We start from the raw sequence: 13,650 nt of genomic DNA on the forward strand, positions 1-13,650 counted from the left end.
TAAATACTTCAGAGTGTGATTGCTGGACTGTATGGTAAAATTATGTTTAACTTTGTAAGTATCTGCCAAACTATCTTCCAATGTGGCCGGACTGTTTGGCATTCCCACCAGCAGTGAATGCAAGTTCACATCACTTCACATCCTCACTAGCATTTTGTGTTATCAGTTTTTTTTAATTAAAAAAAAAATTAGTGTTTATTTTTGAGAGAGAGAGAAAGAGACAGCAAGAGTGGGGGAGGGGCACAGAGAGGAGACACAGAATCCCAAGCAGGCTCCAGGCTGCACAGAGCCCCACGCAGTGCTGGAACTCCCCAACCGTGAGATCATGAGATCGTTACCTGAGCCAAAGTTGGATGCCTAACCAACTGAGCTACCCAGGTGCCCCTGTATGTACCTTTAGTATCAGTCTGGATTCTGTCAGCAGAATAATGCCACTGAATTATCCTCATAGTACTTACGAGCTCTGAACTTCTGAAATCGAGAGAGGAGACCAGAAACATAGGGAAATATGAACCAGGACTCTTTTGTGGGAAGAAATATATTGATATTTAAGTGACATCACAGAAAAAGAAGCTGGAGTGGCTTGAACTGTGTTTCCCAAAAAGATATGTCCAACTCCTAACTGCTGGTAACTTTAGGATCTCTAGGTGAGACCATCCTGGATTTAGGGTGGACTGGAAAACCAATGACTGAGGTCCATATAAGGGAAAGGAGAGAGAGGTTTCATGTACACCAGAAAGAAGGCTGTGTGGGGCGAAAAAGGAGGAGCAGGAGGTGGAGGAGAAGAAGGAAAGGAAGACGTGCTGATCTGAAAAGCCCCGGATGGGACAGTTGGGGTGGTGGGCCAAAGGAATGAGGGGAAAGAAGCATCAAGCCGATCAGTTTCCCTCCAGGCCGCAGCCCATTTCAGAGCCCTGTCTCTTTTGCCGTCACCTCCCTCACTCCTTACCCAGCAGGGGCCGACTTTGTCACGTGTTTGCCAGCCCCCAGGTCTCTCCGGTTCCTTCACTGCGTCCACTCAACCCCCGGACTCTGTCCAGGATGCTCACTGCAACTAGCTTCGGGAACAACTAACACATTAAAAGTTTATTTGGTCCACCCAAATCACCGGCAGCTACTGAAAACAAATTTAGAAGCATATAGTGACTCTCCTCTCCCTCCTCACCCCTGATGCTTTTCCTCTCTACCAAAACCTCAGCTGATTTTGGAGAAATCATTGGAGATGGAGCTGAGCTCACCCTGCCCCCAAGGGGGACCAAAGTCCATATACACGTGTGTGAATCCGGGAGGGAGCACCCAAATTTATGGCCCTGTTGAACTCAGGTGCCCAAATCACCAAACTACCCTGTCCCAGAAGAGGAAAAGGTTCTGGGCACAGGAGTGATTAAAGGCCCCAAGGACTGATTGGTGGAGCTCAGGCAGCTTGCGTAGGGGCAGAAAGTGGTCCCTGGGCCTTGATGCTCATCAGGCACTGAGAGGTACAGGGAGAGGACCTAGCTCCAGGGTTTAGGTGCTGACTTTGGAGTGAGAAGAAAGAAGGGAAAAAGACTGACAGCTGTTCGTTCTCTCCTCCTTCCCCATCCTCCCTAGCCTGACCCCTGATCACCACCCTGAGCTTCCCTGGGCTCCTGGATGGAACCTTTGCTTTTCATTGCACTTGTGTGGGAAGAAAGGCACTCTAATTCAAGTAATGGGGTTTAGGCAAGATTGAGGTGGGGAAGGAAAGCTGAAGTGATCCTGTGGATGGTTACTTTGGGTGGATTCAATGATTGCTGTTGTAGAGTTGATATGTTGTGGAATGATGGACTTCCCATCTCCGAAGTGCCACGGAAGATTCTCCTGTTAAGGAACTGCTTCGTGTTGGACATATAGCCTGTCCCCAAGCCACTTCCCTGTCCCCTCCGAATATTCCAGCAAAAATAATATAAAACTTCCAAAGAAGAAAAGAAAATCCCAATTTGGGTTAAAAACAGGCAACTGGAGCATTCAGAAAAGCCACTTCCTGATACAACGTCGCCACCTGGTGGACGCAGCCACTAGCGCACCCCTTCTAAACAAAGGCTGCCATTGACCTGTTGCTAAACCAACCTGTGTGGAAACTGACCTCAGGAGTCAGGAGGTCTTTTTCATCTGGCATCTCCTTTTTAAGGCAGTTCCACTCAGACTCATTTACTAACAAAGGAAGGATCCAAAGGCCTTGGAAGTCAAATACTAATGGTATGTATATTCAGGAGCTTAGCCGGCCTGGCTTAGGCATCATCCTTGCATTTTACATGAAAAAGTAGAAATTGCATTATCACCTACGTATCACCTGGATTTTATTGTTTTCCTCCAGGGGGTCTCCCTAGCTTCTGACAGAATGCAATCAGATCATCTAAACGTGGTCAGGGACAAAAGTGACTGCAGACCGAGTCACAGAAGGCTGTCTACCTCTGGTGTGCACCACTTCCAGAACGTTCTCCGAGTGTCCCAGCCAGCAGCTAGGGATGTTTACTAGTGCTGTGTCCCGTATCAAATCCTGAAGTCCAACTTGTACCTCATCAGCACTATAAGTTTTTAGAGAACCCTGTCCCCATTTTTCATTGATGTATAGGGGGCATGAAAATAAATTAGTGTGTGGGGACCCTGGGTGGCTCGGTCGGTTGAGCGGCTGACTCTTGAATTCGGCTCAGGTCATGATCCCAGGGTGGTGGGATCCAGCCCGCGTTGGGCTCCACACTGAACATGGAGCCTGCTTAGGATTCTCTCTTTCTTTCCCTCTGCCCCTCTTCCCAGGTCGTGCTCCCTCCCTCTCTCTCTCTCTCTCAAATAAAAAAAAATTTAAATAAGTAAGTAAATAAATAAATAAATGTGACCCTTAAGGATCTGAAGAATATAGAAATAAAGGCCTTTATCATACATACGTTTAATTTATCAGTTGACCCCTGTGGGAAGCTAGTGAGTCTGAAGGACAGCAGTTGACAGCTGCCAAGTCAAACCGAGTGAGTGGTAGGCACCACAGTGCCACATGTGGTATCTTTGCCAGAGTAAATCAGCACTGCCCCAAGAACATGGTATTCGGCCATTGACTGGATTAATGTGCTCTTTTGTGCCACTATCAGAAAAGGGCATCATAAGCCGTTCAACTCACATGGACTAGACAATGGCATGTTTTTTCAGTTTTGCCCCAGACTATATTAGCACTCTGTTTGATACAATATAGATAGGAAAAGTCTGGACTATTTGTGTGTCCTGCTGACCATCACATCAATCCACTCTGTCAATGACATCATGCTAATCAGGCCAGAGGAGCGACAAGTAGCCAACGGAGATCGACTCTATGAAGAATCAGCAGCCCACTAAATCAGGGATGTGCCAGGACATCTCACCCAAAGTAAGAGATAAACTGTTGAATCCTGTGTGCCTCACTATGAAGAAGGAGATACACTGCCTCTTTGGTTTCTGAAGGTAGCATAGTCCATACCTGGGTATACTGCTTTAGCCCATTTATAGGGTGACAGGTGCCGGCTTTAAATCAGGCTCAGATTACAAAAAGGTTCTGCAGGGGCTCCTGGCTGGCTCATTCAGTAGAGTGTATGACTCTTGATCTTGGGGTTGTGGGTTCAAGCCCCACGTTGGATGTAGAGATTACTTTAAAAAAAATAAATAAGGTGGCTTGGTCGGTTAAGTGCCCCGACTCTTGGTTTCAGCTCAAGTCATGATCTCAGGGTTTGTGAGTTTGAGCCCTCAAAGTTTGATCCCCTGCGTCGGGATCCTTACTGACAGCATGGAGTCTGCTTAGGATTCTCTCTCTCCTTCTCAGTCTGTCCCTCCCCTGCTCTTGCTCTCATGTGCTCTCTAAATAAATAAATAAATAGATAGATAGATAAATAAGTAAATAAATAAATAAAGGTTCTGTAGACTCTGGTTATGGAAAAACGAAACAAAAGCAAACAAAGGAAAACAGTGCTGTCACTTGGATGGTGCATCCTCCTGGCTGACTCTATATCACAAGTGTCAGATGAGGGCAAAGATACCATGTGGAGTCGGAGTGCCTGGACGGTTCAATCGGTTAGCCATCCAGCTCTTGATATCAGCTCAGGTCGTGACCTCACGGTCATGGGATCGACCACGCTCAGCGTGGAGCCTACCTAGGATTCTTTCTCTCCCTCTCCCTCTGCCCCTCCCCCACTCTTACTCGAATGCACTCTCTCTCTAAATAAATAATTAAACACTTTTTAAAAAGATACCATGTAACTTAACAGAAACCCATGGAGGAGGGGAAGGAAAAAAAAAAAAAAAAGAGAGGTCAGAGTGGGAGAGAGCCAAAGCATAAGAGACTCTTAAAAACTGAGAACAAACTGAGGGTTGATGCGGGGTGGGAGGGAGGGGAGGTGGGTGATGGGTATTGAGGAGGGCACCTTTTGGGATGAGCACTGGCTGTTGTATGGAAACCAATTTGACAATAAATTTCATATATTGAAAAAAAATAAAAAATAAAAAAAATAAATAAAAAGATACCATGTGGCGTTTATGGCAAACCCAAGTGGGAGAATCACAATGCAGACTCCTGGGGTTCTGAAGCCATATCATGCCATGTGCAGTGCAAAATCGTATGCCTTTTGCATAGCAAATCCTGGTGTGTTACTGGCCCCCATTAACGATGGAACACCCGATCTTGAGATATCAGGTGACCATGCATCCAGAAAACTGCCCATTATGTGGTGGGTTCTCTCAGATTTCTGAAGTCACAAAGTTGGCTGCAACCAAACACTGTCTCTTATAAGACACTGTCTCTTATAGAAGTGATGCACCCAGGACTGAGTATGAGCAGGACAAAAGATCACGAGTGAGTCACATGGACAATGTGGACAGCATCCGTACAGAGACATCCACATCCTAATTCCTGGACCCTGTGAGTATGTTAAATTACATGGCAAAGGGCAAAGGTGGGCCATCTCTAATTGGCCATTTTAGCTTCTGAGCTCCCTGTTGGCCAAAACTGTTACAGGGCACAAGTTCAGGAGGTCTCAAAGACTGCCTTCGGGTTCAGTAATTTTATAAAAGATTCACAGAAGTCAGAAAACTTATGTTCATGGTTTTGGTTTCTTACAGTGAAAAAAATACAGATTAAAATCAGCAGAGGGGATTTATTCTAGGCATCCAAGGCTGATTCAACCTTAAAAAATTATTTGATATAATTTATTGATGTAAGGACACATGAGCAGGGAAAAGAATAAAAGTGACATGATTATATCAACAGATGCAGAAAAAGCATTCGACAAATTCCAACACCCACTTATAAAAACTCTCAGCAAACTAGGGTTAGAGGAGAACTTCCGCAGGTTGAAAAGAACATCTACAAAACCTACAGCTAATATCATACTTCATGGTGAGAAACTGGATGCTTCCCCGCTAGGATCAGAAACAAGGCAAGGATGTCTGCTCTCACCTATTTATTATCATAATGAAAATCCTAGCTAATGCAATTTGACAAAAAAAAAAAAGGTGCAAAAGTGATACTAATTAAGAAGAAAGATATAACATTATCTTTATTCACAGATGACATGATTATCTATGTACTATGTGTAAAATTCCAAAGAATCAACAACAGCAAACCTCCTGGAAGGAATAAGAAATTGTAACAGGTTGCAAGGCACACAATTACTATACAGAAGTCAACTGCTTTCTTATCATCTTATACAAATTGAAATTTGAAATTTAAAACATAATACTGTTCACTAATAAACTGGAGAATTCTACCAAATATTTAAAGAAGAATTAACATCAATACTACAAAATATTTTCTGGAAAATAAGAGAGAGTTCATTTCATAAAGCTAGTATTATTTTGATACCAAAACCATATAAAGATAGTAGAGAGAGAGAGAGAGAGAAGTACAAACCAATATCTTTCATAATTTTATACCTCCAAAGCCTCAAACTATTAACAATTAGAATCCAGCAATATTTTTAAAAATTACTCCTGATGACTAAGTGGAGTTTATTTCAGGGATATAAATCTGGTTCATTATTTGAAAATCAATCAATGCAATCTTCCATATTAACAGACTAAGGAAGACAAATCACATGATCATACCAATTGATGCAGAAAAAGCATTTGGTAAAAATAAATGTTCATGACAAAAAAAGTCTCAGAAAATTAGGAATAGAAGAACTTGGTAAATAACATTTGAAATAAGCAACTATAGCTGATATATTTAATGATGAAAGACTAAATGCTATCTCCCTATGATCAGGAACAAGGCAAGAATGCCCATTCTCCCTACCATATTCAACACAGCACTGGAAATTCTAAGAATTATTCTATGGCAAGAAAGGGAAATAAAAAGCATAAAGATCAGAAAGGAGAAGGGCACCTGGGTGGCTCAGTCAGTTAAGCATCTGGCTTCAGCTCAGGTCATAATCTCTTGGTGAATTCAAGCCCCCTGTCAGGCTCTGTGCAGACAATTTGGAGCTGGAAGCCTGCTTTGGATTCTGTGTCTCCCTCCTCTCTGCCCCTCGCTCACTCACACTCTGTCTCTCAAAATAAATAAACATGAAAAAAAAGTTTTAAAGAATAAAAAAAAAAAGGATATATAGATGCCAAAAAAACCCTAAACGTATGACCTTACAATTGTACTCCTGGGCATTTATCACAAAGAAAAGGAAACTTTACATTCATGCAAAAACTGGTATATGAATGCTCACAGCAGCTATATTTGTAAAAGCCCAAACTAGAAACAACTCTATGTCCTGCAGTGGGTGGGCAATACAGTACATTTGTACTGTGGAATACAAGGAACAAACTCTTGGTATACACAACAACCTGGATGAATCTTTAGAGAATCACACTGAGTAGAAAAAGCTAGTCCCCAAAGGTTACGTAGTCTATAATTCCATTTATATAACATTCCTGAAATGACAAAATTATAGATATGGAGAATCTATTAGTGATTTCTAGGGGTTAAGGAGAGGATGGGAGGGGAAGGATCGGTTATGGCTATAAAAGGACCACATCGTGGAACCTGTGGTAATAGAAATGTGTGTTGTTTACACTTGTATACAAAGTGTATCTTGTATGATATATGATACAGTGCTGTTGTATCAATAAAGGAGCAGAATCACAATTATTCCTTATTTTGACTGTGTTAATGTCAGTAGTGATACTGTACAATACTTTTGCAAGTATAGTTTTATAAGCTGTTACCATTGGGAAACATGGGGGAAAGGGTACAGGAGATCTCTCTGGATTCTTACAACTACCTGTGAACCTACAATTATTTAAAAATAAAAAACGTAATTTAAAGAGAAGGCGATGCAGCTTCTGTCTGACTCTTTCTGTTGGGTCACACGCATTTGGAACCGAACCTCCAGGCTGTGAAGAAGCCAATCAGCAACCTAGTCCACTTGTAGGTGCGTGGGCGGATAGCCCTACCTGAGTTCCCAGCTGACAGCCAGCATCAAACGCTAGACAAGTGAATGAACAAGCCTGCACGTGATTTCAGCCCCCAGCCATCCTTCACCCTCCCGGAAGAAAAAACTAGCTGTCCTCATGGAGCCTTCGCCAAGCTGCAGATTCACGTGCGACATAAATCCTTGTTGCCATTTTCAGCCACTAATTTTAGGATGTTTGATACAGAGCAATAGGTAACTGGAAAAAAGAACGACTTTGCCTCTGAACATGCCACAGACAAGGAGTATGTCTTTTCCCTTGAACCTTTGTGTCAAGTGATGATGGCATTTTTTTTTTTTTTGAAGTATCATCAAATTAAACCTTTGAACAATTCAGACTGGCTTCATCCCAATCAGTCTCAATTGGTGAGGTTTTATTATACCTGCCATCTTCCAAATCACAAATTAGGCACCTCACTTGGTTAGAGATTATTATGCCACTTATGGGTGTAGCTTATCAAAAATACACAACTGTAATCGATTACTAACGTCAACTGATCTATATCTTGGCTTCCTCTTACACATGAATCAGGCTACGTACAAACCCTCTCTTATGTCATCAGGCATTTTTTGTCCTGTTGTACAGACACAAGAAGACCAGATACAGGATCAAGCTGCATAGGTAAGAGTAAGTGTCTTCCTACTTCCTATTCATCTTTCAAACAACCTTTCATCTTTCAAATGGCTGGTCTAACATTTGGTGATAGCCCTCTTCTCTGGTTTGGGCTTTTTCCACTTGAGAATGCCTGGTTGGGCTGGTCAGGTGCTGTTTTCTCCCCGGTACTTTCAGCATTCTCTTAAATCATTACTGACAGTTTCTGGATCCATACTTACCCAGACCACAAGGAAGTTTCCAGGGTCTTCGAACTCTTGGTCTTATGATTGGAAATAAAAATAGCTCAACAAAGCTTTAGGTTCCTCTTACTTCACCTCTACTTTTGTTCTTCCAGAACACCCTATCCTCGTGTTCTCCCCCTTCCCTTCTTTCACATTGAGGCACTTTTATTTATTTATTTATTTATTTATTTGCCACATACCTTGATTCTTACTATACTACCCCTTGTCACATAACATGTATGATGGAATAGGCTTTTTTTCTTTGTCTTTTTCTTTTCTTTCTTCTTCTTTTTTTTTTTTTTTTAGTCCAACTAAGTTTTGAATACCAGTTTCCCTTCTGGCTCTATAGGTAAACTGGGTCAAAATCCTCAAATGTCCTAAGTCTCATTTGTAAAATGGGAATACAATGGCTCATGGTAGGATAAATTGAGATATCCTTTACTCCTTTCTCTTTCGTCCTTGAAACCCTGAAATTTGATGTCTTAATGAAGGTGTTGACGGAGTTGGATTGGGAGACTGGCCTTAGGGAGAGACTAACCGGATCTCCAGAAGTCATCCTAGGGAGATTTTGGCGCGGGGGCATCATCAAGAGTGAAGCTCAGAGGCAGCCTCCATCCTAGAGCTTTTTGGAGGCTGGACGAAGAACATATACGATTGTTTTTCCTTTTGCTTCTTATCTAGAACCCTGTGAACAGGGAGACGAGGGAAGAAGGATGAAGAAGAAATGGAAAATGCTAACGATAGAACAGGTGGCTGTAATTCAAGAGGGAGCAAGAGAGGGAAAGCAAATCTTCTGAAACAAAAGACAAAGTTCATGACTTTATGAAAGAAAATGGTTGTTTCAAAGAGATTCATAATCCCAGCCCCTAACACAAACTGTTTTTATTTCTGTATCGTATCCTGGATCTTCCTGATCATATGAATTCATGTATGCGGTCGCCAGCCACCTCAGCAAAACGAAGTTTGCGTTCTCTGGCAAAATTACCGTGAAATCCTGATGTTAATCTGCCCTTCTAGGTTATTTTTCATATTAACGAGCGATGACGAAAATAGCCAAGTCTAGCTCGTGTCTGTCCTACTCTCCCAATATTTTGGTCACAGAAACCCTGCAGAATAACTCAATTTAGCCTGTATCTCCCGGACTACAGTAACGTTGAAGCAGACCAGAAAAAAAACACATTTGCCCTCTAGGCGGACGATATAAACCCATCACCCTCCAAATCGCTGCAACCCTTTGCACCGGGTCTCAGGAGCAGAGGTTAGAGGCGAGCGGCCGTGCGTGGCCACTGACCCGCACGCGTCGCCCCGGGCCAGCAGGGGGCGTGTGAGCCGCGGGCGCCCCCCTCCGGGGCCCGGGCCGCCGGGGGCGTGGCTCCGCATCCTTGACGGACAGCTGAGGATGCGGGCGAAGATGAGGTAATAGGAGCCGGAGCAAGGAGGGCGTGGGGGTGCGGGCGCGCGAGTGTGTGCGAGTGTGTGAGTGTGAGTGCGTGCGCGAGCCGGAGACACCGCGTGTCTCGGCGCTGGCGCTGCGGACCCCGATCGCGCTGAATTGAACGCGGAGAGAAAGACCATTCCGTTTCTGGGAGGGAGGCTGCAAAGCGGCGGCGCGCGACAGCTGCGGTCCCGGGGCCGCGTCATGGCCGGCCGCTTTGGGGCGCCTGGGGACGCGGGAAACCCCCGCGGGCGCGCGTTTGCCTTAGCGCCCCGCTCGGGAGGGGCGCTCCATTCTGGAGGCGACTGAGCAGAGCCGCAGGGAGGGGGAGCTCTCGCCGCGGCGGCCACCGCGTCCGCGCGGCCGGAGGGTGGGCAGGGAGGGGCGCGCGGGGAGGGGAGCCCGGCGTGCCTTTCCGAGCGCGAGCGCGCGGCGAGCTCCCACCCCGCCGCCCGCAGAGCCCGAGGCGCAACTGGTGCGAGGGCCCGGGGCTCGCGTCGCCGCCAGCCCAGCTCGGGCCGCCGGGGCTCCGGCCGCGCGCCCGCCGGGGCTTCGCGAGGCGGGGGCCTGTCTGCGCAGGGCCGGGGCTTTGCATGAAGCCGCTCGACCCCACGGAGCGGCGGCGGCGGCAGCGGCGGACCCCGGCGGCGGCGGCGGCGGCGGCGGCGCGCGGTCGAAGCCGGGCGGCCCGGGTGCCCGGGCCCCGGTGGATGCGCGGCTGGGGAGCGGCCCATGGGCCGGAGCTGAGGCTGCCCGGGGCGGCGGGGCGCGGGGCGGGGGGCGCGGCCGAGGCCCGCGGGCGGCGGCCCAGGAGGAAGCGGAGGAGGACCGGCGCGCGGGGCCCGGGAGGCAGGCGGCGCGGCGCGGCCGCCGCGGCCCGGGGCTCGCCATGCTCCTGGCCTCGGCCGTGGTGGTCTGGGAATGGCTGAACGAGCACGGCCGCTGGCGTCCCTACAGCCCGGCCGTGAGCCACCACATCGAGGCGGTGGTCCGCGCCGGCCCCCGCGCGGGGGGCAGCGTGGTGCTGGGCCAGGTGGACAGCCGTCTCGCGCCCTACATCATCGACCTGCAGTCCATGAACCAGTTCCGCCAGGATACCGGTGAGCCGGCGCCCCTGCCCCGCCCGCGCCCACCTCCCCTCCCTGCCCTGGGATCTCCCGCCTCGGGAGCCCACCGGGACCCACCCAGTCCGCAACTCCGTGCGGCGTGTCACCAGGAGGTGGTCGTGGAGGGGGCGCTTTACTCCCCGCCATCCTCTTAAGATTGCCCCCGCAATAAACGTCCATGCAAGTAGTATCCGTGTTCCGCTTGTGCAAATCGAGCTTCAACCGAGCCCCTAAGAACCGCCCCCCCCCGTCCCATCTCGCGCCCCCCTTTAAGCGCTTGGTGGCCCCAAGTCCTCCGATGTAGAAATTCCAGGGCCGGCCCAGCCCACATGCAATCCCAGCCGCTGGGAAAGGTTTCCTGCATCCTCACGCGGTGGCTGACCCCGCTTTGCCTCAGGCACCCTCGGGGCCGCCACCTGTCCCCCTCACCACCCACCTTACTGCCTCTGCCCCTTCTGTGTGGGTTGCCTTCTGTGGGTTGCCTGCCCGCAGCTGGGTCCTGCGGGGGGGAGGGGGACTGGGGGGAGGGAAGAAGGGGTTCCCTGGAGGCATTCGCTGTGGTCTAGCAGGAGAAGGGCGGGCGCCCTGGGAGGAGAGCCTGGAGCTGCTGGGGGATTCCGGGACATGAAACACCCCGGATGCTGTGGCATTGGCCAGTACCGCCTGTGCACTCCAAGTGCTTGAAGCAACAGGCCAGAGCAGATGGAGAGAGGAGGGGGAGGGCCGCGGCTCCGGAATGCCTGGCAGGAAAGCCGCTCCCTTTGTCCGCGTAGGAGGAGGTGGATTCCTGAGGAGAAAGGGTCCCCAAGCTTCCTCCTGAAACTGACACGCTGGTCTTCCAGAGCACTAAACCCCCCATCTTTTCGTGAGAATCAGGTTGCCACTGTGGCCACCACAATCCCACTTCCCCCCTGACCAGGCTTTGCAGGTCAGAGCAAAGAAGAGGGGCTCAGGGTGGTGGGTCAGTGGCGGGAGGGGCAGGACCCAGCTGCTTGTCTTTGCTCGGCTCGGGGTGTCCAGGCTTAATTGAGGACCTGGGACAAGTCTGCCTCCTCTCCAGGAGTCTCTGTCTTCTTGGGGGTGGGAGGTTGTTTCTGGAATTCTGGCCCGGCTTTCCGGAGATTGTGACCCAGGAGCCTGGTGAAGCAGGTGTGGTGGGGAGGGGCTAGAGAGGATGGGGGGGGGGGAGTCCCAGGGGATCAGAGAACAGCTGCTTGAGCAGGGCATCCCAGCCTCCTTGGAAAGCCCCCACATCCTGTGTGCTAATTAGGATTGTCATGGGAAAGGGGTGTCTTTCCACCCTTGCGTCCCCATCTTCAGTCCTAACTCCCAACGGCTTCTTTGCCAGGGACTTTGCAGACACCGGCCAACTGAGTAAAGCCTTCTGGGGAAAGGATTCCAGAAGTGTTAGCATCTGGAGGGGCTCGATTAAACCCCGGTGGTGGGAAAGGCAGGGAGGTGGAACTGAGAGACGCTGGGAGGGAGGAGGGAATGGGGAGGAATGTTAGGAGATTGAGAAAGAGTATTAAATGTGGCCAAGGGGAGGGAAGAGAATGTAACTGGGCAATTGGGGTAAAGGTTGTGGAAGTGAGGGTGGAGGCAGCAGACTGTTGGGGGGCGGGGAGGAGGGGGGGTTGGTGCGCTGAGCCCCGGAAGTGGGACCTGGGAGATTAGCAGTTAAGACACCTGACCCAGAATTCCAGTCCTACTCAGAATAAACAGGCAGGTGTTAGCTTCTCTATTTCAGACTAAATCTCTGCAGCATAGAGAGAAACACCCTGGTGACATGCTTGTCCCAGCCCCTGTCCCACATTTGGGTAGGGGTGAATTTAATCAGTGTTTAGGGGTATCTTAAAGAGGGGAATGAAGAGTCATGGCTTGAAACGCCCTTTCTACCATCAGATGTGAAATTATGGAGAAAACTGGGTTAAGGGACGGAAGCCGTGTCCCCCTCCCAGGTCCGGCCACCCTTCCCTGAAGACAGGCTGACCATGGCCTGGTGGTTAGCAGTTGAGTCCGAGGCTGGGGCTTCTCAGGTTTTAGACCAGAGGCAGAGAGCTAGTAGCCCGGATCATTTTAAAGACTGCCTCGGGGTGTGTTTTACATTCTTGCCTGTCTTAGAGGCTCACGACTCAGGCTGCTTCTAATGGTCAGTCGATGAATGATCCCGACGGCCTTCCTCCCGGTGCCAGGCCCTTCGCTGGCTGCTGAAGGCACTGGGCTGAATTCCCAGGAATGCTGGGCTGTCAAGGAGCTTGTCAAAGCAGAATAGAATCTCTGGGCTTCTGGGCTTGGAGCCCCCTCCTCTCCCTTCTCCACCAACAGACAGGCAGCTCCTCTCAATGTAGCTCATTGATGAGGCCATGACAGGGTAGGAACTTCATACTGCGGGCGCCCAGGCAACCTCAGCCAAGCCCTGGCAATGTTTAATTAAATTACCCGCCATCCCCAAGCCACGGTTTGAAGCTGGGAACCAGAAACATCCCCAGAAACAAAGAAGAGCTGGAAGTCCCCCTGCCTAGAGACTGAGTCCTCTTTTTTTTTCTTTTTTTTTTTTGCCTCCTCTATGTGGGGACATTTCCTGACATGGGAGCTTTGTTTTTTTTCACAAGTTGCCTGGCTTGCTGCAAGTGAGGCCTCAGACCCTCGGCTCCCCTGGGCTCCAGCCTCACCCACCCCGTCTCCAGGGAGATGGCCGGGAGGGTACATGGGCCCTCTGCCGCCTTTGTTTGCCCCGGGCCCTTCCTCCCCACACGGCCTCTGGGTTCCAGCTTATTTGCACTCTGCTGGTCTCTGGCCATCGTGTTTCCGTGTTTCCGGCTAGGAAATCTGGAAGAAG

The 13,650-nt window shown here is 49.1% G+C and overlaps 2 protein-coding genes across 2 annotated transcripts in view; one reads left to right on the plus strand and one right to left on the minus strand.

Moving 5' to 3' along the window:
- Positions 1 to 9,479: 9,479 nt before the first annotated feature.
- LOC122231509 (basic proline-rich protein-like) lies at positions 9,480 to 10,596 on the minus strand. Its single transcript, XM_042959631.1, has 2 exons — positions 10,355 to 10,596; positions 9,480 to 10,272 (listed from the first exon to the last, which is right to left on the minus strand). Exons 1-2 carry the CDS (start codon positions 10,594 to 10,596, stop codon positions 9,480 to 9,482), a joined length of 1,035 nt encoding a protein of 344 aa, XP_042815565.1.
- DTX4 (deltex E3 ubiquitin ligase 4) overlaps positions 10,591 to 13,650 on the plus strand; it is a 35,938-nt gene continuing 32,878 nt past the window's right edge. Inside the window, exon 1 of the mRNA XM_042958508.1 lies at positions 10,591 to 10,805. Within this exon, the coding sequence (XP_042814442.1) occupies positions 10,595 to 10,805 (211 nt within the window). The 5' untranslated portion in view covers positions 10,591 to 10,594. The remainder of the gene's footprint in view (positions 10,806 to 13,650) is intronic.

The sequence above is a fragment of the Panthera tigris genome, chromosome D1, assembly GCF_018350195.1.
Source record: "Panthera tigris isolate Pti1 chromosome D1, P.tigris_Pti1_mat1.1, whole genome shotgun sequence".
NCBI lineage: Eukaryota > Metazoa > Chordata > Mammalia > Carnivora > Felidae > Panthera > Panthera tigris.